This window comes from Thamnophis sirtalis, unplaced genomic scaffold (assembly GCF_051295495.1).
Source record: "Thamnophis sirtalis isolate CommonGarterSnake01/CBP01778 unplaced genomic scaffold, rThaSir2_p1.2 scaffold_5, whole genome shotgun sequence".
NCBI lineage: Eukaryota > Metazoa > Chordata > Lepidosauria > Squamata > Natricidae > Thamnophis > Thamnophis sirtalis.
This window is the reverse complement of record NW_028261385.1, coordinates 109,917,050-109,944,520: the sequence shown is the minus strand read 5'-3', so window position 1 is coordinate 109,944,520 and position 27,471 is coordinate 109,917,050. Positions and strand designations below refer to the sequence as shown.

The window sequence follows — 27,471 nt, the reverse complement described above, 5'->3', positions numbered from 1 at the left end:
ATGATGCTATAGAGTGTATAGAATTTAACATGAAAACAATAGCTAAAGTCATGCCTCAGGCTAGATAATGTTTCTGTCCTACATTTGCTCCAATAGTACATAAATAGATTCCATCAAGATTTTAATTATGACTAAATTATGAGAGAATAATATTAAGACTTCAAACCAAAGCATGCTTACAATGATATAAGTTAATGATCAGACCAAGTTAAAACAAGACTTCAGCACATATACTATTTGGCCATCCAATACGATTGCTTAACTTTTGAGGAAGAATAAACTTTTATTCGTAGTTCCCAAGATATTTTTTTCATAAAGAGAAGGACATCAAAAACACCTATCGCTAGGTGGAGTTTTCTTTGGACTTTACAGTACATATGGCCCAACAGAATATTATCCTAATGATGAGTTTCTTCAACATGATTTAGGATCTTGGAGGTCTTCTAATCCAACCTCCTGCTCAAGTTATACACTTGTAGAGAAACAAAAATTCAATTTCTTTCTTAAGCATATGCAAAAACAACAACAATGCTTTTGATGTTTGTTATAATAAGTGAGGAGACTGGATCTCCTGATTTTATTGCCAAAATTCCTAAACAGATTGATTTTGCATCAAAACATGCAATGCATTTATGATATTGTGCATTCTCCTTTTCTACTTAGGGACTAGTTGTCAAAAACCATCAGACGAGTCTGCAAACCTCAGGTATATATCTTTCCCTTTGGGAATGACAGCAGCAGTGCCTCATTATAAAGCACTAGATATGTACATATGTTTCTTGTTGATCTATTTTCCCAACAGCATAGGGAATACTTACTTCATGCTTGACAAACATTACTATTTCTTTCTATTTAATTAATAGGACTGAGTGAATTCTTGAATAAAGTCAAGAATTGCATCCTTCTCCCATTTCTCGCTTCCTTGAATGATGCTGTAGGAAGCTGTAGGGTGTCTCTCTCAAAAAATCTATTCTGCTCTGTCCATACATGAACCCTACTGTTTACAGTGAAAGGTGCAATGGCAAATTTAGAATAGCCATATACAATCTTGGTCCCCTTGGTGCTGTGCTGATTTTACTTCCTTGATACATGTAGCTATAATATAAAGCATGAACACAGAAGTACAGCATTTTCCAGAAGCTATAAACAATATAAATCAAAGATACAAAAAGCTCAGTTAAAAATCATTAATTAAAAAGAGTAAGAAGGTGATAAGAAAATATATTGTAGCACCATTGCAAAGAGAGGAGGAAAGAAAATGAGGTCAGTTTGAAACTCACAGAGTCATGTGGCTTCTGACTGGGATAAAGAGCTTGCTCTATATTTACTAGGGACTCTCAATGATATGCACATTAATCAATGGCAGGGGGTAATGGGGATCTGCAGGAATTGATTGAAACACATAGAAAAAAATGATGGTTGAGTGAAGGACAGAAGAAGACAGGAAGGCTAAATATCAAAATGGGAGTGTAGAAAAGTGATATGCCATGGAATATATGCATAGCTATTGTATTTTCTTTATTGGGCTCCTCCAGTTATAGTAATATTTGTGAAAAAGTATTATAGGCTGCAGCAAGAGAGTCATAGGGCAATGCTCCACCATCAATACAACTTCCACAGAAGACACCATGATCCTAGTTTGCAGTGATGCTTCCCCTGAGTTCTAGGAGCTCCAGAACTGGAGTAATTTGCTGTCCTCATTAATTGCTATCAATTCAACTTCATATCCTTGCTATAGAAGCCATAATATTAGAGGGGAGATTCTTTTAAATTTCAGAAGAATCCATTTTCCTTTACCTCCCTCCCATTGCTACACAATGTAAATATCTGTGACTGAGCAATAATTTCTAAACATGTTTGCATATTGAAGGAAGATTGGTAGGTGAGACAGGTAGCACACTTTGCCTTTTGGTGTGTACCTCTCACATTTCTTTGGTAGTCATTTGCTTAATCTTCTCAGAGGTCTCCTAAGAAAAAACAAGAGGAAGAAAGAAAACAGGATTTAGATATCATATACAGTACCCTTGCCCACAGCCCTTCTATCTGATATGGTCATCCTCATCCACAAGCATGCAGCATCAGAAGGTATGAACATGGAACAGGATGGAGACATGGAGCAGGAAGGGAGGAAGGGGAGACTCTCATATTCAACTGTATCCACCAAACCAGCCCTGGTAACTGGCGACATGATAGATATCACAGGGAATTACTCTCATATCAAAATTAGTAATATTACATTAAGGCTTTTCCATTCTGTCAAAATGTGCCATTGGCATTAATAAAGCCTTGACTGGATTTAAGTAGTAAATTTGGGACCAATGCACCCAAACTGCTACATCCAGTGTTTCCTACCTCTGCACCACCCATCCCCTCCCAAATTATCCCTAGATATTCCAACATCTTTCATGCCCCATTCTTCTCCCTGTTCAAAATGGCATGTTATCCACTAGGGCCATGATGGCGAACCTCTGGCACACATGGCAAGCATGGCACACAGAGCCCTCTATGGGCATGCACACCATCACCAGCTGCTCTTCCAGGTTTCATCATGCAGATGCACACCAGCCAGATGGTCCGGTGTGCATGCGCACCAGCCAGCTGCTCTGTTCCAGGTTCCGGTGCTCTGGTGCGCGCTCCAGTTTTGGTGCTTGGTGCCGAAAAGCTTAACTATCACTGCACTATGTATGTCTGTATAGACATACATACCAGTGTCTCTTATAAATTCTGCACTGTTTGATACAGAGGCAGAATCTGGATCACATGGATTGTTAAAGTTCTCTTTACACTCAAAGGTGAACATGTCCAAAAAAAAAACAGTTGCCCCCAAAATTATTTTTTCTTATGATTAAGAAGTTAACACACTCCTTTTCCCTGACTAATTTCCAGACACTTCCAAGAAGATTGAGACATTAATAGCAATAGTTTATTGAAATAATTTTACTATGTTATTAAATGTTTCAGGTTTGCCTTGTAACTTTATTTATTTTATTTTTTTATTCACAGTACTGCATTAGATGTATTTTAACTTTGGTCCATGAGTAAAATTGATAAGCATTTTAGGATGTTATATTTTACTACAGCCCCAGTCAACTTTGACTATCTCAGAAAGCTTAACTGAAGCAGACCTAGTTAGTACTTAAATGGGAGGTCACTGAGAAGTTGAAAAAACTGGTTAGATTGGGAAGTTGAGAAAATGTGCCAGATGAATGCATCAGCAGTGCACATTTGTATTGTAGACATAAAAATACATGGATATGTGTAAAATATGTGCAGGATCTGGGGTTACTTGAAAAAGTATTTATTTTTCATTTACAGTTCTTCCTGCTACATCTCAAGAGGGCTACCAAGATTTTAAGAGGACTGGATTACTCCTTTATGAGAAAAAGGGGTACATGTTAGAGATTTTTTTTCATGTAAAATGCATAAAGGGGAACATAACAGAGGCATACAAAATTATGCAATTTGTCCATTCACCTGTACAGGAGGGCAAATGATAGAACAAGCAGCATGACATTGCAATGCAAATGATTTATGTGCATATGATTCATGTACTTGCATGCAAAATCAAAACACAAGTAAGAGTCTGAAGTTTGCATTGCAATGTCACGGCATATATTTCATCATTTTGAGGTCATCGTCATTAGTACCAAATGCCTGTGTTCAACTGCATGGAATGACATGCATTTGTCTCCATCAAATTTCTAATTGTTTGCCAACATAGAGTGCTGGTTTCAGATATATTAGCAGCCAACAAATGTAAGATTTAAACTGTGAGGAATCTCACAGCACTTTAGCGGAATAAATGTACTGAAATACATAAGCTTGTGCACATAGCTCCTTCTAACCTGGTGTTTCTGCAGCTCCTGAACGTATCTGGCTAGCTCTTCTTCAGTCAGCTTCTCTTCAGGCTGCTCTTGAAAAGGGACCTTCTGGTTTTTACCTATGAGCAGAAGCAGAGTTTATGATATTCAATGCACATTGAGTATGCACATACCCAACAAAAGAGCAATAGAGATATGTGTTCTTTCACATTAATAACAGGGGTTGGATCTTTTGGCAAAACATAAGGGAGAAATGTGCCATCTTTACCAGTGGATGGGGCAGAGGATCCTACTATCTATTTTGACTGCCTCCAGTCAAAAACAGCACACAACCCAACTTTCACTGTTCTTCCATGAAAAGTTTTTTTCCCCCCTGTGGATGGCTTTTATTCTTTTTAAGGATTAAAGAGCAGCTAAGCTACTACTGTGTGGCTGGCAAAGCAGTTCCTATATTTGGTGATACTCGAGGTTTCTGGCTTTTGGCAGCAAAAAAAGAGATAATCCCAGCTGGTTCATCCTGTAGCTTCAAAGACAAAAATTGCACATTTCCTCTAAACTGAAGGCTGAGCTGATTGCCATCATAAATAATTCAGCTCTTGAAGATCTGTTGGAATGATAGGGATCTACAAGGACAGCCCTGGAAAGTGAGGCCCTCCTGGATGGCTGCCTCGCTCATGCGCCTGGCATTGCACTCTCCCAGCACAGGGAAGAAGTTGAATCAGCTCCATGGTGACCTCCGGGAGCTGCAGTGGGAATGGCTGCCGGCCAGAGAGCAACTCTGGGAGCAGGAGCCCGCAGTCTCAGCAGTTAGTGGTGGAAAGGCCCTGGCACCTTCCTGGCCTGTTTTAGGCAGGCTTAGAAAGTCTGCCAGGCTGAGGAAAAGTGCATATCTTACGGCATGCTGTGGACGCCCCTTGTTCACCCCTTTGCCTGGCTTCCCTCCTCCCTCCGTCTCCTTGTGCTCGTTCACTCATGCTCTCCCTCCCCAGTCTAGCTTCATGCAGGCAGCAGCTCACAATTGCCCTTTGGAAGCCTGCTGTTGGTGAACAGTGGAGGCTTTCAAAGGTGGAGGGCAACAGTGGAGGCTTTCAAAGGTAAATAGTGAGATGCCGCCTGCGTCAAGCTAGTCTGTAATATCTATTTCCCTTTGCTAATCAATGGGAGGCCCAGCAAGTTTGGATTTCTGACTGGACACTCTGATTCAGAGAAAGCAATCTTTTCCTTAAATATTGCAAAATCTCCTGTCCCTAATTTTGGCTCCTCCTATCCAGTAATATTTAACTATTAATTACTGATAACTATGGCTTACAGATTTATAGATTCTAAACAAACAAATATCATATTTAATTCTTCAAGGTCTTATGAACCGTCTCAATTATAGATACCCATAAGTGGAGAAATTCAGCTGCCAGTTGCAGACAGGGAATTGTTTCCTCAATAGACAAATACATGATCATGTGAGACAGTTAATTAAATGAGAAAGCTATGACCCTGGCAAGCTATTTATCAATTAAGGTATTTATTATTTCTGTTGCCTTCTTTATATTAAATAAGTTCTTCACCGCAGAAAATCAGTTCACTGGATCAAAAATGATTAATCTGTCTTGATGTGCTATTAGTGAGATCAATATGTTATTTTACCTCTTTTTCTTTCATCTCTAATATTTTCATTTATTTAGTCAAGATTGTTGAACCAAAACATGTTTTTCTTTGAAAGTGGAGGGAATCCTTCTAAAATGACTGAATTATCCAATTGCATAGATCATACCTTCACAGGTCATGGCGGTGCACACCCAGTTCCCACAAGCACAGACACAGCGGTTACAGTTCACTTGAGTCTCCGCTCCATCTTCATATGATTCGTCTTCTAAGGCACATTCTAAATTTAAAAAGATGCAGTTAATGTACTTGGGAAGAAATATAAAGATAAAGGTTTCCCCTATGCAGTCATGTCTGACTCTAGAGGGCAGTGCTCATCTCCCTTTTTATTCACAATTTGGAGAAGAGTCAGAGCAACTGGACTAAGTGTTTACTGGCCTTTCCTGACGTCACACAAACTTCACAGATATTTTTTCTTTGCACCCTAAGAGAGAAACATCTCGCCATTACCTAGGATTGAATTCTCATCCTTCCAAGGGGGAGGTGAGTGTCTTCATCACTAGGCCACCATGCTACTTTATAAGCATATGCAATACATACTCTCAAAATTCCAAATTTGGGCAGAAATCCAAATATGTTGCAATTCTTTCAAACTACATTTTGAAATAAATGTGCAACATATTACTTCTACTTTACTGTACCCAACTTTCCCCACTCTTTTAACAATACCAGACCCATTTTGGGCAGGCACAGAGCTCATACTTTTTTCTGGTGGATTGAAGGTTGGGTTGAGGCACTTCAGGAATTCATTGAAACTCAGTTTCCAGTCAGCATTTTCATCAGAAAGCTCAATGAGAGCATCTACACAGAGTCCCCTGGAAGACATACAATAGACAGTTATCCAATCTAGAAATGACTCCCAAACGCATCACAGGAAAGTGTGAATAGTCAATATTTAAATTATCAATTGCTATCATGTCAAATCACTTCATAAGAACCAGACTTTTGGGCTGTCTACATCTTGTTGTAATGGATTTTTCCTGCGGCATACATCTCCTTATTTCTAGTACTCAGGAGAAACAAATATGTCAAGAAAGAATTTCATAATTCATCATCTTTTGTAGTCATAGTTATTTGTTCTGATGTTCTTCTGCCTGAAGCTACCTGAGAAGCTTGTTGGTCTCTTGATTCATATAAGTAGAAATGTTGACAGCTGACTCATTTTGTTCTACAAACTTCAAGAATTCCTTGGAGTCAAGGCGGGAATCTCCATCATCAAAACTCTGTATAATCACAAAAAAGCATTTAAGAAAGGTTAAACTACCTGGAGCTTCCATCAGCCCCTTTTCCCTGAAATATGCTGACAGACTTGATAACCAGTGATTTTTTAGCATGTTGGAAAATCTGAGGTTTCAGCACTCTGCACTCCCTGTCCACAAGAGTGCGGCCCTGCACACAGACAACCAACTGCATACATCAGCACAATGGCGCATTGCTCTTGGGTTTTTTTTTTAATAGCTCAAGCTGTTCTTAGTTGTAGGCATAATGTCAAGCCAGCCTCCCTCAGCAACCAAGAAAGAAACCACTTAACTCCATTTCACAGAATTAAGAGTACTTTTACTGGTTATGAAAAGATAGCAGCTAAGCAAAGCAAGATCTGAGGCAAAAGCGTGCAAAATCATACATATCAATATGTGACCAAACCCCCTTCGCCTGGTAACCCCATCTCACAGTCCAATCTGCAAATCCTTCAGGTGTTATGTGAGTTCCATCTTCAAAAAGCATCATCAGGTTGGTATGCAGGACAGTTGGCCTTGGTGAGCCCAATCACTATCTCTAGCATGCGCAGTAGAAGGTGAGAACAAAACTCCCTTTCCACAATCTCTCCTGTTCTTAAAACTTCCTTTCCCAAATACCATGCCTCCCCCTCCCCGTTTCAATGGCAGCCGAAAGCAAGTAGCGAAACAGGCTGACACATACAAGTTTTCATATTCCTTTCAATGTAATACGTATTAATTAATTTATTGTTTATTGAATGGATGTGCTGCTCATCTCATCTGGAGTAAGCCACTTTGGGTGGCTTACAAACAATGCTTTACTGAAATTCAGGCTAAGCTTATTAAACTTCTTTTATCAGAAAGTTAGCATTAAAAGTTTTGATACTCTCAAAAGAGGAAGATCAATTATCCCTTAGTATCTGTTCTCATTCATTCATTCAATTTCTGTAGCTGCCCATCTCAATCAATGCCTCTGGGTGGCTTATAATTCCAAAATATAAAACAATTAAACATAATAAAAATCAATTTAAAACAGTATAAACAATTATTCATGATCCCATAAGCTACATTAGATGCAGTACATCAACTACCTCATTCATACCTTGAAGTACTTTTCCAAGATTTCTGAGTAGTTGCTGCCTTTGGAGAACCACCCATCAGGAATGATTTCAGCTTCAAGCCACTGGATGACACGACGCCGAAGTTCATCACGGTCAGTCTGATAGCAAACCACTATTGAATGGGGAGGTGGGAAGTTAGGACCAAGAATATAAAGCAGAAAAAACAGCAGAGAAGGAGGAAATGTTTTTTTTAAGAATGAGGTTATTGAGAACATTTTTATTTTAAACTATGTGTTTCCAAACATTGTGGCTCTCCCCCTAGGGGTTTATGAGCAACCTAGAGGGGGAAGTTGCAAAAATCTGATCAAGCTTGTATAGGCAAAATTTAAATGCTGTCAAAACTCACTTGGGGCTTTGGAACCTGCTTTGTCTGTGCAAATTAAAAGTGGAATTATTAAAAATGACCAATTATACTTCTTGCCTAGCTCTGATCCAGTGGTGGGTTTCAAATTTTTGTACTACCTATTCTGTGGGCGTGACCTGTTTTGTGGGTGTGGCTTGGCGGTCATGTGACCAGGTGGGTGTGGCCAACTTGTTAAGTGAAACTCACTTAACAAGGCTCTTGCTTAGCAACCAAAATGTTGGCTCAGAAACTCTGGCATTTGAAGTGCACAAGTCTTAAAGCTTAAAGTCAAGTTACAAGATCCTTGCACCCCTAAGCCTTTAGAAAAAAAAAAACCAGGGGTGTTCAAACTTGACAGCTTTAAGATTTGTGGACTTCAACTCCCAGAATTCCTCCTCCAGTCATGTTGGCTCAGGAACTCTGGCATTTGAAGTGCGCAAACTCCCCTTCAACCTCCCACCTGTGGTCCTCCTGGAGGGGCAGCCTAGCAGCACTTTCCCCCACCCTCCTAATAGTGGGTAGGCTGAGGAGAATGAGAGGGGAGAAGGGAGCTGCTCTTTCCCCCCGCTTCTCAGTCCAAAACAAAGTGGCAGCGAGGAAAGAATCTCTGGTGGCTGCAACAGCAGCAGAAGCGATGGCTGAAATACAGTCCTGGACAGTCAGTTCTGGCTCTCCCTTCCCTGAGCATGTCCCATTGCTGCTGCTACCATTTTTAGTGGATTCAGCTCAGCGGTGATGGCAAGAAGCAACCACCAGCGATGCTCTCAGCAATGGCAAGAGCCCTGCCGCCACGCTGGATTCACCAAAAGCGGTGCCAGAAGCAACAGGAGATGCTCAGGGAAAGGAGAGCCGGAACTGACTGCCACCACTTCTGCTGCTGCCTCAGCCACCAGAGACTCCTTCCACGCTGCCGCTTTGTTTCGGGTCAAGAAGCGATGCCTCTGAGTGGCTTTTCCCAGATGGCACCTGAGGATGCCTTGCCGTGGCTCTTAGAGGAAGGAGGCAGGGATGCTGGTTGGAACTCCAGCATCGCCGCTTTCCTGGCCAGCCACCCAGCTAAGTAGTTGGCTGTTGGAAGAAGTCCCCATGCTTCGTTCTGTTTGACAGCTGCCTGGCTTGCAGTGAGTGATGGAGAGAAATCAGGGGGAGAGAATGAAGCAGCGGGAGAAGGATTTTCAGACAAGCCCAGGCCAGAGCAACGTTGAAGCCCCATCCAACCTGGGCTCTTCTGAAGAAGTCTGCCCCCCCTCCCCCGACTTCCTTCTCTTTGAGAAGCGGTTTGCAAAGTCAAAAGTCTTTGCAAGCCACATGTCAAAGAGAAGGAAGCACGGGCTTCTTCCAACAGCCGAATCCTCCACTCCTGTTCCTTCCTCAGCTGTTGGAAGAAGCCTGCGCGCGCTTCCTTCTCTTTGACAGCTGCCTCGTTTCTAGGGAAAGGGGAGAAGAGAAAGATGGGGGTTTAAAGAGAACCATGGCCCTTTAGGATTATCACCCTATTAATCCTGGTTCTGTTTCTTATGGCTGAAGTCATGGGTGGGCTTCACTCTAGCTCAACTGCTTTAATGAATATAAACTGTCACTGCCCATCATCCCTCTCCTTGGGAGATGGATATCCACACTGATGGTCCCTGGAAGCAACTGAGTGATCAAAGCCCCACCCCCTTTTAATGTGCCGCATGCATTGCATATATGTTAAAAGGGGTGCTGTTTCAGTCACCCAGCCATGCCCCCTGTTTTGAAACAAGTTGCCGTTGCCAAGGATCTCCTTCCATCAGATAAATAAAATATTCATAGATTTTATTATTGGTACCATTATAACAACTGCCAGTATCTTTAAATGATTGCCTGTCAATTAATTAAAATTTAGACCACAATCCCTAATCCTACAAAGCCACCCAATCCCTACATTTCTTACAACTATATTAAATAAATAATTCTGGGCAAATGAAACCCAAACTCTCTTACTCCTCAATCCTCTGCTTGAGATTAAAGCTGTATTCCCTGACTAGGTTCACAGGACACACAGGTTAGTCATCATGTTTTAGATTGCTGTGTTGTGTAAAATCAGCTTTATTATGGCGTATATATTCAGAAAATTGGGTGAAGGAAACTGTTCTTAAAGTTTACAAGGATAAGCATATAATACAAATGTTAGATCGGGTAAAGGAGAGGCACACTCTGGCTTAGGCAACAACAGCTCTTTATTTGTTCTGAGACAACTATGTACAATCCAGCGAAGGTTCAATCTGACAGCAGCTCTTTTATAGGGAGCTGTCAGACCCTTCAACCAATCAGGTTGAATCTCTGTTCCCGCCGGAACAGAGGACCTTGGTGTAAACCATTGTAATTGATTCTAGTATCTAACACCAAACATAACTTCAAATAAAACAATACACACTACATTCCATTTTTAAACTTTATGAAATGTTAAATGTTTAACAAGGAGCAGAGTGGTAGAATATGAGAATCAGAATATGGTAAACATTTCAGGAAGATAGTTTCAGGCCATCTAGGAACAGACAATCTGATCTTCAAAACACTTCTCCAAATATCAGGCCCATCTTTCCAAACCCTATTACTGTGTAAGATACTGCAGTTTTTCCATGTCATACAAACTGAACAAATTTAGTAATCAGAATGCATAATAAAAATAATAATAAATAAAATACATCATAAAAACGTATTTACCTGGACTTGCAGCTGAGTTCTCAGGCTTCTTCTCTATTAATAAGAAAATATATCGTCATTTGGTCAAAATTTGGATGCTTAGCAACTGACTCATATTTATGAGAGTTGCAATATCCCTGGGTCATGTGATCACCTTTTGCGATCAGACAAACAAGAGTTAATGGGGAAGCCAGATTTGCTTAACAATCATGTTACTAACTTTATAGCTGCAGTGATTCACTTAACAATAGTGGCAAGAAAGGTCACAAAATGGGGCAAATTCATTTAACAACTATCTCACTTAGCAGCAGAAAATTGTGGGCTCAATTGTGGTCATAAATTCTGCCCACCGTCCCTCTAAATAAAAGCCCCTTAAATACTTGAGAAGAACTATTATGTCTCTTTGCAGGCTTTTCTTTTCCAGGCTAAAAATAACACTTCCAAGTATTCCATGCCATTTTTTTTCTTCCAGGTGCCTTGTTTAGCAGCTACCTCATTTAGCAACCATTTGCAAATGTGATGGTAAAATATTAATAATAAAAAATATTAAAATCATTGTCCAAACAACATGTACAATCCAATTTCATGCACGTGATAACACGTAAAACTGACGATAGACGATGCCCTGGCAATTTGAAGATATATTGACTTCAACCCCTAGAATTTTGGAAGTTGAAATCCATACATCTTCAAGTTGCCAAGGTTGAGAAACACTGTTATAGAGTCTTCTCTAGTCCCTAGAACAATGGCATTAATTACCTACTAATCTGAAGTGCTCTTTTACATTTGACCAAATCTTTTATACAAGGAGTTGTGCTGAAAGAATTATTAAGAAATTGATACTGCTGATATTTCTTTATATTTCATTTCCTTCCCAGCTTTTTTATACAACAGCAGAGTGGAGGGGAACACCAGATCCTGGAGAGGAACGTCATTCTAGAGGGTAGGTGCTGCTACCGAGATGACCTTGTTTAATTGAAGAAGCTCAGAACACACCAATCCTACAAGATCAAATTGGCCAGGCAGACATGCTTTTGTGTGTTTCTTTTTTTCCCTCCAATGTTTTTCTTTTTGTATTGGCAAAAATATTTTTTAAAACTAGATGTATTCTCAATTCAGAAGGCTTTCTAACCAGAACATCATGGTAGAAAGAAGCTAGATTTTTTCTGGAATGGTTTCTTAAACCAACTAATTAAAAATAAGAAAGAACTTTGGCTTCTAAAATTGCAAAGTTTTTCTTGCATATGCACTAAAGTCTTCTCTGAGAAATAAATAAGTGAGCTCTTGGTAGAAAAGGGAAATAAGTTTAACAGAGATCAGATGATATGACTACAATAATTTGAACATAGCAATTAAGCAATGTCATCTGTTCAAAGCAAAGAAGGAATTTCTCTGTACATTACTGTAAAAGTATTCATTCCTGCTTAGAAATCCAGTTGAATGAACCTGGAAACACTGTAGCGAGCATGAGGATTCAATTAGGTGGAGGAATGAATAAAATGCTGCTGATGTCTACTACTGTTTTCCCAAGCCAAGAAGATGTGACTGATCCTTTTCAAAAGATGGTGTCAAGAAGGCTCCAGCAAAAAAAAAAGAGCTAATTGGGTGACAGAATCACAAAAGGGGCTTGTTTTTCATCAGAATAAAAGCTTCTTGATCAAGGTGACAAACTGCACAGATCTACTACAGGCCACACTGTGAAGCAAATTATTCAAAATAAAAGCTAGTAATAATTTGCACTCTAATTTCCAAAATGTAGTATTTATGTTTCCTTTCTATTACATTTCTGTTTGAGGCAGCAAGAAAGATTCAACATTGGAAAGACAGAACCATTCTAAATTTATAATGATTCACTTTGTATTTATGAACCACTTCTTCATAAATCTAATGGATTTTTCTGTGTAGTCAATGTTTAAAGGTATATTAAAGGTTTAAATTTCTTATAGGCGAATGTCTTATTTTCATTTCTTTTTTCTATCCTTCTATCCTTGAATATTGTTTCTTTTTTACATTTATATATATATATATTTACAAAGCAAAACTTTTCTTAATGTTTCCATTATTCAGTGTTAAATTTATTAAGGTGACAAGAGAACTGTTTTCCAATTTCTTTGTGTTAGTTTTCAAATGTTAAATGTCGTCTACTTTTTGTTTTTTGTTTTTGTGGATTTTTTACATTATAAAAACATTTTATCATTTGAATAACATAGTACATCAACAGTAAATGAAAAACTTTTTACAATAGCTATCACAGATGATCAATTTAAAGTTCTTTACCTTAAATAAAATGTTTCCTTGCATGATGAGATCTTTTTCAAAAATGCATTTAATCCCATAGAAATAACATTTTAAATAGCAAATGCACTTTAACAAAACTGTAAAAACTGAAATACTTTAGAAGGTTCAAGTGGAACTCAGAACACCCTGTGCCCAAAGTTTCATCAACTTGTTTTATTTACATTCTTGCTCAGACCTTGCTGGCTGAATCTTTAAATCTGAAATCCCATATTATAGCTTGCTTTGCTATGTCCAGCCTCTTTTGCCCCCCCAAGACCTTCATCAGCAGAAGTTTGAAACTGATTGATTTTAATTGCCTGACAAGGTTTAAGTCTTGTTGTCCAGGCCTCATAGAATTCAGTTCGTCTTAATGGAGCCCAAGGTGTACCCAGGTTTCTTGCTTACCTTTACAATGACCATCATAGTCCACCTGGATCTTGGAACCAGTGAGGCAAGCATCACGGTGCAGCTCACAGTGGTTCAGGTATGTCTTACCGTTGCTGCCACATACTGGCCTCTTGTGGGTTTTACACTTCTATAAAAGAAAAAACCAGGAAAGGTGGATCAAATAATTCATGAAGGAAGGTCTGAGTTTAATTTTGAACATTGAGTCTTTGTGAAATAACTTGATCAATCTACATTTTTAGCATTCGATTCTGATTTGATAATTTCATTATCTTGAATGATGTGCACTGACTAAATGGCACAGAAAGGTCATGTAGATATTATAAAATTGATTTTTCCTGGATTCACAACAATAAAATACTTTCCTTGGCTTAACTATTCTTGTATTAAATTGCCCATTGTGGTTTAGAAATGATTATCTTATCTCATTGAATAACTTTCCAAATATTTTGCATGCTTCAGAACATGTTGACTAAACACAAGATTATTAGATGCAGCCAATTCTTCATTTGATATAAGCAAGAATGGTTGCATATCTTTTATAGATTGCAACCAATTGATTGCATGTTTTTATAGAGTACTGCAATTTGAAGGTTTGCACACATAATTTGACTTAAAATTCCCTCAAACCAAATACCTGAGAACAATCATTGGATCTACTTTAATACATCTGTTTCTTTTATTATGCAGTGGCATATTTACAGTTAAACTAAATTCTGTTATTAAAATAATATTTTTTAAATTAAGCCAAGTTGTTTTTCAGTAACTAATTGCATGAATTTATAATATAAATTATTTATTCCTGAAATGATTTTAATCAAGACAAGTGTATAAATACAGCATATTCAGTGTAGCCTTTCAACTGGTATATGTATGGAAACAATAAAATTATTCCATGCTATGCTCTAATGAAAACCATATTTGAGCATGAAAATTACTTAACTACAGTATGTCCCCTTACTTTTTGGCAGGAATTCTTTGACCCAATTAAGAATATTATATACATATATATATATTCTTTACTTGATGGTTTTGTAGGACGATTATATTTATGGACAAGAAGGTTCTTGGATAATCTAACACCCCCTCCCCCCATTCAGACTTAAAAAGACTTATTTTTGGAAATTATAGTTCAGCAAATTTGGGGAGCCATAGGGTCCTAATCCTGCTTTAAAGTCTGCCTAAGCATTTCATGGTAAGGATCTAACTTTGAACCATACAATTCTTCAGGCTGATTAATAGACCAATAGAAAACATTAGGTCACCTGCTGCTGTCATAGTAACAATGACTACTGATTACAATGACATAAATGCTTAGACATAGTCAGAAAACTGTTGGGAGTCCTTGGTGGTCTGAGTTTAGTTGTTTGCTTGTAAATGTTTTGTTACACAAACACATGACATCATTAGTGTAAATGAGTATGGGGTTTGATCCCTGTTTATATGCAATAGCTTGCTGTGCCTCTTTTGAATGGTATGTAAATCCGGTTATATAGAGATAAACTAGACATATAGTCTACTGATGGCTAAGAAGTGTTTGCAACACTATGTGACTGCCACAAGCAAAAAATAAAAAACCAACAACAAGAATTTGCTCACAGAAATGTTTATGTTATAAAAGGATTTTTGCTGTTAATAGTCTATGTCATACCTCAATGCACAAGCAGGTTGGCTCACTCTTTTCTGTTACAGCACATTCCCGGCCAGCTCCACAAAAAACATTGGCACAGATTTTAGATTTGCTAACTGGCTCTTCCTATAAGATGTTAAAACAAAATACATTGTTGAAAGAACATGATTCAGAAAAAAATGTGCTTTTCAGATAGACTCCCTTATATTATTGGCTACAATTGTTTGATGCTTTTTCACATTATGTTTTCTTTAGAACATATAAACTATGTATAGGAAATATATACAAACCATACATGGCACTAAATGAGAAGGCTGGCATAGTTGAAACTATTTCTCCTTCCATATTCAAGCAAGATATGAATCAGAGTAGGCATGTCTTAAAAGATGTTTGCAAAAACAATAGTGAAACAGTGAGTGGTGTTGATATAAGTAAGTTTGACTTAAAATTATTTTTATTTTCTGTCTTTGTCTTGCTCATTATTTTTTTATCTCGTGCTTTATGTAATGCTGCCTACTTCAAAAATAAATAGCATCATAGATATGCATAAATGTGTGTATTCAAGCAATTGCAATCAAACACAAGTGATATCCACCTATGATTTTGTGGTTTTTTCACTGATTGCTCTCTCCCATGGTTAGTCAAGAATGGAAACTGTCTGATTGTTTTCTTCACCCATCTGGCCAATTAACTGAAGCAATCTACAAAGTTTCAGCATTGAAATGTTCACATTTCTTAAAGATTTTTCTGCATGTTTCATATGCTTCCATTCCTTGCTTTCCAGATCAGCCAAACACAGCTGCAAAACTCACCCCTTGGGAGGAAAGAGACCATGCCCATTCAATCAGAGCAAGTCTCCAGGAGGTTAGGCAATTTGGACATACCAGAATTATAAGGTCAGAGTGGTTGAAATCATTTTAAAAGCAGCAAGAGCCTCCCTAAGTTTCTGGCTGTCAAGAAAAAAAAGTTTTCCAATTCTGTCAGAAGATTAGAATGCCTTTTATAATACTGCAAGTGTGTCCAAGACAACCAGCAGACATTTTTATGTCTGCCTCAGCTGCATTTAAACTTTTCAGTAATTAAAACAGAAATGTAATGGAGATGTGTGTCATAAAATAAAAAAAGGTATCCTCTATAGTTGCTGGTATAACAGAAGGATGACCAAGATAACAGCCAACTTGTCCCATTGGACTTTTGAAAATGTGTGCAATTTTACACTTCAGTTCCATATTTCTGCTTTCAAATTTCCACTCTTCCAAACATAAATGACAATAAGATTTTGTTCGAGGCTAAGAGGAGGGGGGGAGTTCAGAAGAGCCAGCATAATACAATTTTTTTCTTTACTCCAATACTGAAAATCTGACTATGAATACTGTGTTGGTTTTTCATAAAGCTCTTCACACAGCATTATCAGTTCTTGATATAATTCTTAAAACAGTCCACAAATGAATTCCATTATAAATCTTCTGGGAGAAGATTTCTCTATAGCCCAGTTGCTGCAAAATAACACCACAAAAAGTGTTTGCTATTGCAGGAGGAGACTTAATTTATGCAATGAAGTCTTTTACTAATAGAGGCATCAAGTCTGTGCTAGAGCTTTAGCTCTGCTTTTCTTTAATTTGAAGCTCTTTTCATCTTGAACATATTTACATCCTTATCAGCTATGCTTACATCAACCTGCTTGGCTTCATCTTGGTGTAGCACTTTCCAAAATAGATATAGATGTTTAATAAATATTGGTTACTCTACTATCGACAATGTAACTCAAGAGTTAAATCCTACAGTTTTATGTGGTGTATTATTATTAAATTCAGTGCTGGCATCAACAGGATTGTTAACATAACTGTGGGTCAATGTTGTATGTCAAAGCAAGCATATGTTGTTCTTTGCTATATCCCTAGTATTATCTATCACATTTAAACAATTGTGGGTTTTTAAATAATAGTTATTTGATAAAATAAACATTATGGAAGGAGAAATCTATACTCTTGTTTGGTTTGTAAGAATGGATCAATGATGACAGTAACTAAATTTCTAGTACTGAAGTTGCTTTTCTCAAGGAGGAAAAGGGAGATTTCTGAGCTATATGGTTGGATTATTCTTTTACTATAATGCAAAGAGCTCACCATTTTTGTTCATCAATGATGCTTTTTTCAGTCTGTTCCTCACAGCCCTGGCAGTAAAAGCAGTTTGGTCAAGAATCCTACATTATTATGGATATCAACCAATATTGTTCCAGTTTTCTGTCACAATCTTCCTACTATATGACACCTAAATACATTAAGGCTGCTCAGTGAATTTTATCTTTACTATCTACCAGAAGCTGCTTGATTGCCTGCAAAAGAAATTAGAGGCATTTCTTTTTACAATTTTTTTTTAAATCTTGGAACTTCTGCAACCAGTTAAACAGTCCAGATTTCTTAATTAGTTATACATATAACAAGAACTAATAAAACATGGTGTTGGCAAAACCCTGTTCTACTAGTGAACTCTGAAGGGCATTAAGAAATCCCAATAGATATAAGCATAAGTTAGGTCTGAGTATTCAATGGAGTACTGTAATAGTAACTTCTTCTACCTGCATTCTACTGAGGTCCTGTACCAGCTTTCACTGATACAAAGAATAGAAATGGCAATGCAGTGAAGGCATGGTGAACACAGAGCAGAGTTTGGGAGCCATTCTTAACCAGACATATTGTGCAATCTCGTGCTTTTTGCTTTTATTCTTAGGGTTAGCTTGCTGAATAAGCCTACACTTATGGTTTGTAAAGTAAGGTTTATAGTTTAGCATAATTGTGGATTCTTCATAAAGCCATTGATGGTTTGGCAGAGTGAATCATATCATTTGATTATACCTCAAATAGTGCTATGAAAGTTAAAGGACCATCATTGAAAGCAGAAGGAAGACACAACAAACAAGGCATTCTAGGCAAGAAGGGATGCAGAGAAAACCTTAAAGTTAGATTCATGGATGTATCCAATTAAAATTCACTAAAGCACCCATAGCTAACACTTATTTATGCTTGGAGCATGAGGAAATAATTACCAAGTTAGTAAGCTTCTCTGTGTTCATAAATTTTAACAGGCTACAGAAAGAGAACCCCCACAACCAGCAACAATTCCCAAATGTAAGTAAGGACCCACTATAGCTGGTTTGTCCAAGGGTTTTTTACAGTTATTCATCAGCATAGACAAAGGATAATAAAATGGATTTCAGATGGAAAAAGATTTAGATCAGTAACTAACTAAAGAAGAAAAACGAACATGTTTTCTTCAGCAATTTAGGCAGTTTTCCAGAAGGTTCTGCACCAAGGACCATTTTTTTCATAAATGATCCAGTATAGGGAGTAGTAAGTAAGTGACTATTGGTATCTGCAGGAAAATTATGCAGCAAATTATTCAGAGTTATGAAAACCAAAGTAGTTGCTGATGAGCTCTAACAAAGTATCTCCAAATTAAAAGAAATGGATCATAAATGGTTTAATAATTTATTATCTCATGACTAATAATGAGAAAGGCAGAATATTAGTTTTGCCTTATCTGTTCCTCAACATTCCTAGAGAGTTTAGGACTGAATGTTGAGGATAAATAAGTGCCTTTATATGAATATATGGGACACATCAGCAAAAGAATACAAATAATTATAATACAGAAACATAAAAATGAACACTACCCAGTTGCCACGTAGCCTCTTTTCTCCTTGGTTAAGGCATCAGGAGACTGTGAGTTGTAGTCCTGCCTTAGGTACAAAGCCAGTAGGGTGACCTTAGGCCAGCCACTCTCAGTCTTTGGAAAGACGCAATGGCAACTACTTCAGAAAAACTTTGCCAAGAAAGAAGCAGGGGCATGTCTAGGCAGTCACCAGGAATCAACGTTGATTTGCATAAACAAATCCCCAAGTACTTTATCTACCCTTCATGATTTTGAAAGGGGCTCCAAGACCACCCAACCCTTTAAGACATTGAGATGTGACTGTCCACATTCTGAAAGAGGAAGCTTGTGAACTATTTAGAACTGCTTATAATCCTGCAGTTCTGTGACCTACAATGAGATCTGAGTTTTAGCTGTCAAGGTTCCAAACCTGATATAGTCACAAGGACTTGTTGGTCCAATGGCAACATTGAAGTCTTTTTATAGCTTGACAGAAAAGTGTCAATACATTCACTAAATTTTTTTTTAAAAAAAACACCCTGACTTAAGTCCACAGTGATAGCTGCAAAGTGCTGATGGCATAGGAACTGGGTGAAAATAGATTTGTTTTGTTTGGAGAGAGGCTAGTAGACCCAGGAAACAAATTGTATTGCCAAAATGCTAAAATTCCAAGTTCAGCAACCCCTCAAGGTACCTTCTATTAGAACTATACCCACTGGTCTTCTCTAAGGCTTAGCTAGAGAGCAGGATGCAAGGCCAGCATAGTCCTTGAAAAACTGAAATCATTTCCACTATTTTTTCCTACCCTGCATATCCAGCAAATGTTTTATTTATTTCTCATTGATACGACCTGTTAGGGTATACAATGGAAAGTGTGTGTGTGTGTGTGCATGTGTGTGTGTGTACCATACACAATATATAGACAGAAAGAGAGAATGAGAGAACAAAACTGTTTTTGCTATTTATTGTATCAAACAATGTAAAATACTTTCCCAGGTATCCTCAACATACCAAGCCAAGATCATACCACATCTGCATCCATATTGGTTGACATGATCAAGCTCTGATTTGGTGCATTTGGGTCTACTATGTAACTCTGTATTTGTCTTGTTAATGTCAGTAGATAAATCATTTTTTCTACTCTCGCGTATTCCAAATAACCTGGAATATATAGCCTTTAATTTATACTTAAATTAAGAATTGGCACCCATCTTATAAAATACCTCATAAAAGTTTTCAAACCATAATGGGTTGAAAAATGTGGATTAAAGCATACATGTACATATTGACATGCATACTTATCAGTTACACTATTTCCTTTGAAGGTGGATAATACTGTACTAAGTAAAGAAAATTGACAATAATAGAGAGCCAGTTAAGGTGCTGGGCTAGAAATCAGGAGACTGTGAATCCTAGTCCGGCTTTAGGCATGAAAACGAGCTCGCATGGTTAGTCTTATGAGGAAAATAGAAGGAAGAAGGAGTAGTAGATACATTTGAGCTACTTACACAGTAATAAAGGCAGAATAAAAATCTAATAATAAAAATAATGAAAGGCAAAAGATAAAAGAAAATCAAATTAAATCTAGTTTACATAAATTATCAATAACTATATCTCTTTCATATCTTTTTATTCTGCAAACCATTCTTGTTTCCATCACAGCCATAAAATTATTTATTCATTGCACTTTATTTTTTCTCATCATCTCTTAAGGATCTCACTAACCATCCAATCTTGATTTTTCCCCTCAACCAATTCTTAACATTTCTCTGTCCATTTCCTCATTTTAGTAAACATTCAACCAAGATATTTGCTTTCATTTTTCACTGTATTTGTTCACTGTATCCTTTCTGTCCAAGATAACTATCTTGACTTTAAATTTTCAGATACATAATCTATTGTATTACATAATTACCTTCATTTGGATCTAGCATTATCTATATACAAAATATCACACATGTTCACATTCACAACATCATAAGTGTTCCTTATACCATATTCATAAATATATTAAACAACAATGAGACATCACACATTACTGTCTTACTCCCTGCTCATTATTAGAAAGGAAAACATATTTTTTAATACTTCCCACTAGTGAAACTGTATGATATTTGTAACAGTTTTCACTAAGTTTCAATCTACTTTCGGGTTAAATTTCCTTAGGTACATCTACCTTTCATTCATTCTGTTGGGAGTAAATTGAATTTGCTTTTCTGGAGAATCACCATTCATTGAATCGTAACATGAAACTATTACCAAACTATACTTTCTTCTTTCATACACACCAAAACAATCCAGATGACACCAAGGCATATTTTCTAGTACATTTTAGCTCTTTCATTTATAATAAATCTACAATTTCACATGTATTCTTGAGTTAATTCTTTAATTCAGTTCTATTATATCTTTCTGCTTTCTCTTAGTTTCACGAACACATCACATACTGTTTTTCTTTTTTTCATTTTATTATGTCCTTTACTACATCCTCCTTTTGTATTTCAAGTCACATATTGGGGCTGGTTGGTAGCTCAACAGCTCGAGTCCTAACCAAGGACCTAGGAACTGTTAAGGTAGCGTCAAAGGATATAAGCTGTTCCAAGTAGGGTTTTTTTTTGTAGAATCAGAATGTTCAAGTCTGATAAATTTAAAATTTCCAAATAGTGAGGTAGCTGTTTTAATATTATAATTTTTGCACAAATTCCAATGGATCATTTGTGCTACTAAATTGTGCCGCAATTTATAATCAGTCTTTGTGATTTTTTTACAGCAGCTGAGTATGTGATCAACAGTTTCATCAGCTTCTTTGCAAAGTCTGCATTTGGCATCATCAGAGGATTTTTCTATTTTGGCCTTAATGGCATTTGTGCGGATAGCTTGTTCTTGCGCAGCCAGGATTAATGACTCTGTTTCTTTCTTTAATGTACCTGTTGTTAACCATAACCAAGTTTGTTCATTGTCCACTTTATCTTTTATTTTTTCCAGAAATTGGCCATGCAGTGCTTTGTTCTGCCAACTCTCCATTCTTGATTTTATCACGTTTTCTGTATTCTTGTTTCGTTTGTTGGGCCTTCAGTAGTTTTTTGTTCTTTGCTTCAATTAATAGATGTTCTTGACTTTCTTTTAAATAATCAGCCAGTGCATGTTTTTCTTCTTCAACTGTTTGCTTCACTTGTAATAATCTTCTGCCACCTGATTTTCGGGGCAGGTATAGTCTATCAGTATCACCACATGGATGTAAACTGTAGTGCATTGTCATTAGTTTCCTGGTTTTTCGGTCCAAAATGTCCAAATCAGCTTGTGTCCAGTTAACTATACCAGCTGTGTATCTTATAACTGGTATTGCCCAGGTATTTATGGCCTTGATTGTATTTCCACCATTCAATTTAGATTTCAAAATTTTCCTAACTCTGTGGGTGTACTCTCGCCTGACAATAGTTTTTACTTCTCCATGCTTGATTTTATCCAACTGCAGAATGCCTAAGTATTTGCAGGCTTCATTTTCGTTGCATTTAATTAGTTGGCCATTGGGCATTTCAATTCCCTCCCATGCAGTGATTTTGCCTCTTTTTATGGCTACAGTGGCGCATTTTTCCATGCCAAGCTGCATTGAAATATTGAAATGCTGAATACTCGGACTGTATTTGTCAATGATTGGATTTCTATTTCTGACTTTCCATAGAGTTTCAAATCATCCATATATAGTAAATGCGAAATTTTTTCAGCTTCTTTGGCTGTTTGGTAGCCTAATTTCATTTTTTTTAAGATTACTCATATTGGGATCATTGCGATGATGAAGAGAAAAGGTGAAAGTGAATCACCCTGGAAAATTCCTCACTTGATATTAACCATTCCGTAGGTCTCATTCCCTATTGTTATTGTTATTATTATTATTATATTTTACCAAATTTATATATCATGGAACTATTACAGCTGATATAAAACAAGCTACAATAAAACATCTACTCTCTGGATTACCAATAGATGAGGCCATGGAATACACTATTGTCCACCATACGCTTTGCTTAACCAAGACCTTTACATACAATATAAGCTTTATAGGCCAGTTTGTGCATATTTATTCCATGCTAAAATTCACATATTCCCCCAAGCATGCTGATGCTATTACATGCAAACCAAGTCTGCTAATCCAGATACCATGTTGCATGCTAATGTTGAATCACTTGTATTTAGCACCATCAAGGAGGCACAGATTTCCCTGAATACCAGTTCTTTCCACTTATTGTGCATTTCCTCAAAAGTCATTCATTGAGCTTCCGTGCATTTAGAAAATTGAGTAGTCTGGAATCTAAAGTTCATAAGACTTTGATTGGATTTGAAATTTTCTTGTTACAGAGGTTTGCCAGATAATACTTTTTGCTAAATTTGTTGGTATGAAATCACTGCATGAGGCTGAAGTCTCTAATAACAGGGGAAGGGATATAAATATGACGTTTCAATGCACTATTTTAACAACAAAACTTTCAGAAAGTTGTATTTCTATTATATAAAACTCTGGTCAGCAATATTATATGTATTTCAAAGTATGAGGCTGAACCTTTAACAGGCTTGTTAAGTATTATTTGGAAAAGAAAACGGGTAGTTGGTATAGGCAAGCTGCTCACAAGCAAATGGTGCTAGATGGTGCTAGACACCATTCTGGAAGGCTAGAGGGGATGTTTATTGCAACATCTTATAGAAATTGACATTTCGTGACTGTTCCTCTTTGGCAGCCATTTTGTTAATGGACATACCGTTGTTTCTGCCCAGCCTTTGTGCACAAGTGTCTTATTTTCAAAATTCCAAATATATGCACTGGCTAGATACTAGATAAAATACTAAAGGAGCCTGTAAAAGATCCAAAAACATTCTTTGAAATACGTGATATTGCTGGCCAGTGCTGGCTAGATGAAGTGATGCTGCTATTCGCGCTCAGCTTTCTACTTTTACCACCTTCTAAATATATTATATCCTGACTATCGCTGAACTATCACCGTTCTGGCTTATCTCCATCACTGCTCCTTTACTCCCTCTCACTGTGGCACCATAACATCCATATTGCTTGCTTTGAGAAATCTTCAGAATAACAGCCAATTAGATACCATGATCAGGGGTCAATTTAGGATTGGGGAGATCTGGGTTCAAATCCAATCCACCCTCAGCTATGGGAACTCATTGGATGACCCTAGGATCACATATCTTATATGTTTTTTTGTTGTAGGGATAGAAAAAAGGGAGAATCCCAGCTAAGTAGTCTTGAGCTTATGGAGGCAAGGCAGGATATAAATCAAACACATACATAAATTTAATAAAGGGTGAAAATTCAGAAAGCTGCAAAGGTTTAGAATACCTGCACTTTTCAATAATTGCTTTGAGGAACCCTTGGAGTTTTTAAACATTCCAGGGCAGGAGATCTCAGAGTGAGATAAAATTGCTTACAGCACTGTAACATAGGCCAGCTCTAAGACCACCATATACACAGTGAGAAAGAGTTGTTCAGATAAACCAGATAAAAGAAATATTTCTTACAAATGCAACTTTGATCAATATCAAATATAACAGTTCTGCATTTAATATAAAAGAAAGGGAAAATTGTGTAAAGGGCAGCATGGAACTCACCAGAGATTTTTATAATGGATATTTTGATAGTTTGCCTGAAGCAGCTTGAATTTTGTTTGTTGAAAACATTTTCTATGGCAATCATTAAGTGCTTAGTCAATGACCTCACTTTTAGGGAAGTTTTAATTCTGGGAATTCGAGCACTATTTCTGATCCCTATTTCCAAGAGTAATATATTAATATGCATACAATAAAAAAGCAGAGTGGAAATCCATAGGTTTTCAATAAGTTTATGCATCTTTCTAAGGCCTTCCAGACATTATTCCAGTCATCATAATTTATCTACTTAATTTCTTAAACTTAATAAGAAATTACGGTACTTCTGCAAACCTAAGATAATCCATTTTGTTTCCAGACGAGGATGAATCATTTCCTGGGAACACAGAACAACAAATATTTTTCTTTCATGTTTTTAATCTGGTTGCATTCCTCCCAGAAGGCTTTTCTTTGCATCTCTTCAACATGTAGACTTCTTCACTTTAATGGGTGGGAGGGAAGGAATCCCCTTCCTCAGAATAAATTATATTAAATTGATTCTTCTGATTCAGTCAGGATTCACATAGTTGATTAAATTGATATGGACCATCTGGATATATGGATGTAGATGGCCAGTAGTCAATTATTTCATATTAATTTTAAACTAGCATACACAACACTTAATAAGAGCTCAACAGCCACTTCTTTTGCTTTTGAAAACATTGAGTCAGAAGATGAGAGGCTAAATCAGCATTCTCTGTATTTTAGGGCAATTTTTAGCAGATCATCTACAGAATGTAAAAGGAGAGAAATACTATATGTGGTGGCCATTGCTTAATTCTACTTAATTCTATGTATGTATGCATATGGGGGGAGAGAAAGAGAGACAGAAGGAGACAGAGAGATCTGCCAATGTAGTACTTAGGTATCAGTCATAGAACTCACAGGTAAAAGCTTGAAGTTATTGAGAAGTGTGATTTGAACTGACTGAATCTCCTAAATCAACTTTGTGAGCTTTTAAAATTCCCTGAATACGATGTTGCCCACTCTTAATTCTCTCCCCTTTTTGTATTTTATTTTCACCTACTTAAATATCTGCCCCTACAATCTTCTTGAAAGATGGTTCAAGGCATTGCTCCAATTCAAACCAAAATGGTTTGTGCATTGTTTAAAACGTTAATGACAGTTTATAATAATGCCTTTGTGAATTGCTGTATGACTTTTCTACCATTACTTTACTCTATATTCATGGTCTAATAGCAAGGTTTAAAATTTAGGTGGGTGTGAGGAGGCTGGGAAGCATGCACATTTAGGAGCATCATAGGACCACATTCCCAAAAGTAGGTTAAGGACAGGGAAAAAAGCAATTCAATTTATATTTAAATATAATGAATTACATGTACTTCCCTATGCAACTATTTCCTTCCTTCTGTCATAATTAAACATCATACTTGGTGATATATTTTGGAGGGGCTAAAGAGCCCAGATATAGTTCTAGGGCTTCAACATTGTGCATCCTTGTCTTGTAGGGAGTTTTCCTCACTTTCCAACTCTGCAATTGTAGGCAGAAAACTATAGGCTCAAAGTACTCAAAGTTCACTGCACTCTTGCAGGCTTCCCATGGTAGTTAAGAGATGCCTGAGAGTCCACCTTGCCTTTGTGTGAAATGTGGATGTTCCTTCTTAGAAGAAAAGAAACTTTCTCTGTGTTTTTCTTTCACAAAGCCCTCACTGGGTACAACATATTTTTTGTTGCAACAAAGCAAAACTTTTTGCTCTACGGAAATGGCAAAGCCAACTATTTCTTTCTCTCGTAGGTGCAGAAACTCTATTTTTCAAGAAGACCCTTTTGTTTCCTCGGGTGAGGGGAGGACGACTCCTCCGCCTCCCCGAGCTGGCAAGAGCAGAGGCTCTGGCCTGAAGCAGGCCGTGCTCTGGAATTCGCCCCGGAGTCTCCCTCCTTTCTTCCCATCCCAGTCCCGATGCCAAATCCTGGGAGGTATCTTTCCCCTAACGGCGCCTGTGTCGATAAGCGCCGAGCAAGGACGCATCTCCTACCGAAGTCCGAAGCCCCAGGGCGGTCCCCGTCACAACGACGAAGATGAAGAGGTGGTTGCACAGCTGCAAGAGAGAAAAAGAGAGAGAGGGGGGAGAGCTTAGAGAAATCCGCTTAGTCCCCCTAACCTCAGAGCCAGGCCCCATCTCCCCGTCGGCCGAGCCCACTCACCATTTTGCTGGTTCCGTTTGCGGGACTCGCTAGGACCTCGTCTTCGTCTGGGAAATGAATCCGAAGGTCGTGAGTTCTCGGGATGGAAGCGCGGCGCGGCCAGCAGCTCCACCCAGTCGCTCCGGCAGTTTTTTGGCTTGCTTTCCTTCCTTCCCTCTAGCCCGCCCACCATGCATCACAGACCGACAGGGCGGAGGAGGGTCGTCTGTGAATTTGGCTGAACGCGCGGCTCCCCCAGCGAGGCCAAGCGGGCCGTGGAGACCGATGCTCTGGGCGGAGGAAAAAAGCTTTCGTGCGCAGCAGGAAAGGAAACTGGTTCCATTTCAATCGACAGCTAATATGAGCTTCCAGTAAAACTCGGAATAATGTACACGTACATTCATTCATTTGATTCGATTCGATTCGATTTGATTTGTAACTGCCCTTCTCCTTTAGGCTAGTAAAGAACTGAACGAACACCGGATGCAATACAATAATCCAAACATCTGCCCTGAAAAACAGTATCAACTTCTTTGGGACAAGAATGGTTACTATGGAACACCATCAGTTTAGCTTGTAACTTTTTTGTTTGTGCTTGCTTTTACTTTTTTTGCAGCTGCAGCACACTGCTGGCTCATATTTAAGTGATTGTCTACTAGTACTCCAAAATCCTTACAGCAGTGACCTTCAAGGGAGTCTGATGTCAAGCATTTTGCAGTAGTTCTAGCTGCTAGAATTACACAAAATGCTTGACATTAGGCTCCCTTGAAGGTAACTGAGTAACTCAGAAGCTACAGGTGGTCTGAAGCTACAGGTGGCAGCAGCCCAACTGGTTGTATTGATTACCAATAGGCTTCCACATCAGGCTTTTCAAAGGGTT

At 37.8% G+C, this 27,471-nt stretch overlaps 1 protein-coding gene across 1 annotated transcript; it reads right to left on the bottom strand.

Annotated features, from left to right (window-relative positions):
- Positions 1-540: 540 nt before the first annotated feature.
- Positions 541-26,788, bottom strand: FSTL1 (follistatin like 1). Its single transcript, XM_014066972.2, is given in 12 exon segments — positions 541-1,967; positions 3,846-3,940; positions 5,590-5,700; positions 6,183-6,295; positions 6,585-6,703; positions 7,800-7,930; positions 10,850-10,882; positions 13,511-13,640; positions 15,162-15,266; positions 26,444-26,506; positions 26,613-26,708; positions 26,711-26,788. Coding segments are annotated over 12 exon segments (1,119 nt in total). The 3' UTR covers positions 541-1,922.
- Between the last annotated feature and the right edge of the window lie 683 nt (positions 26,789-27,471).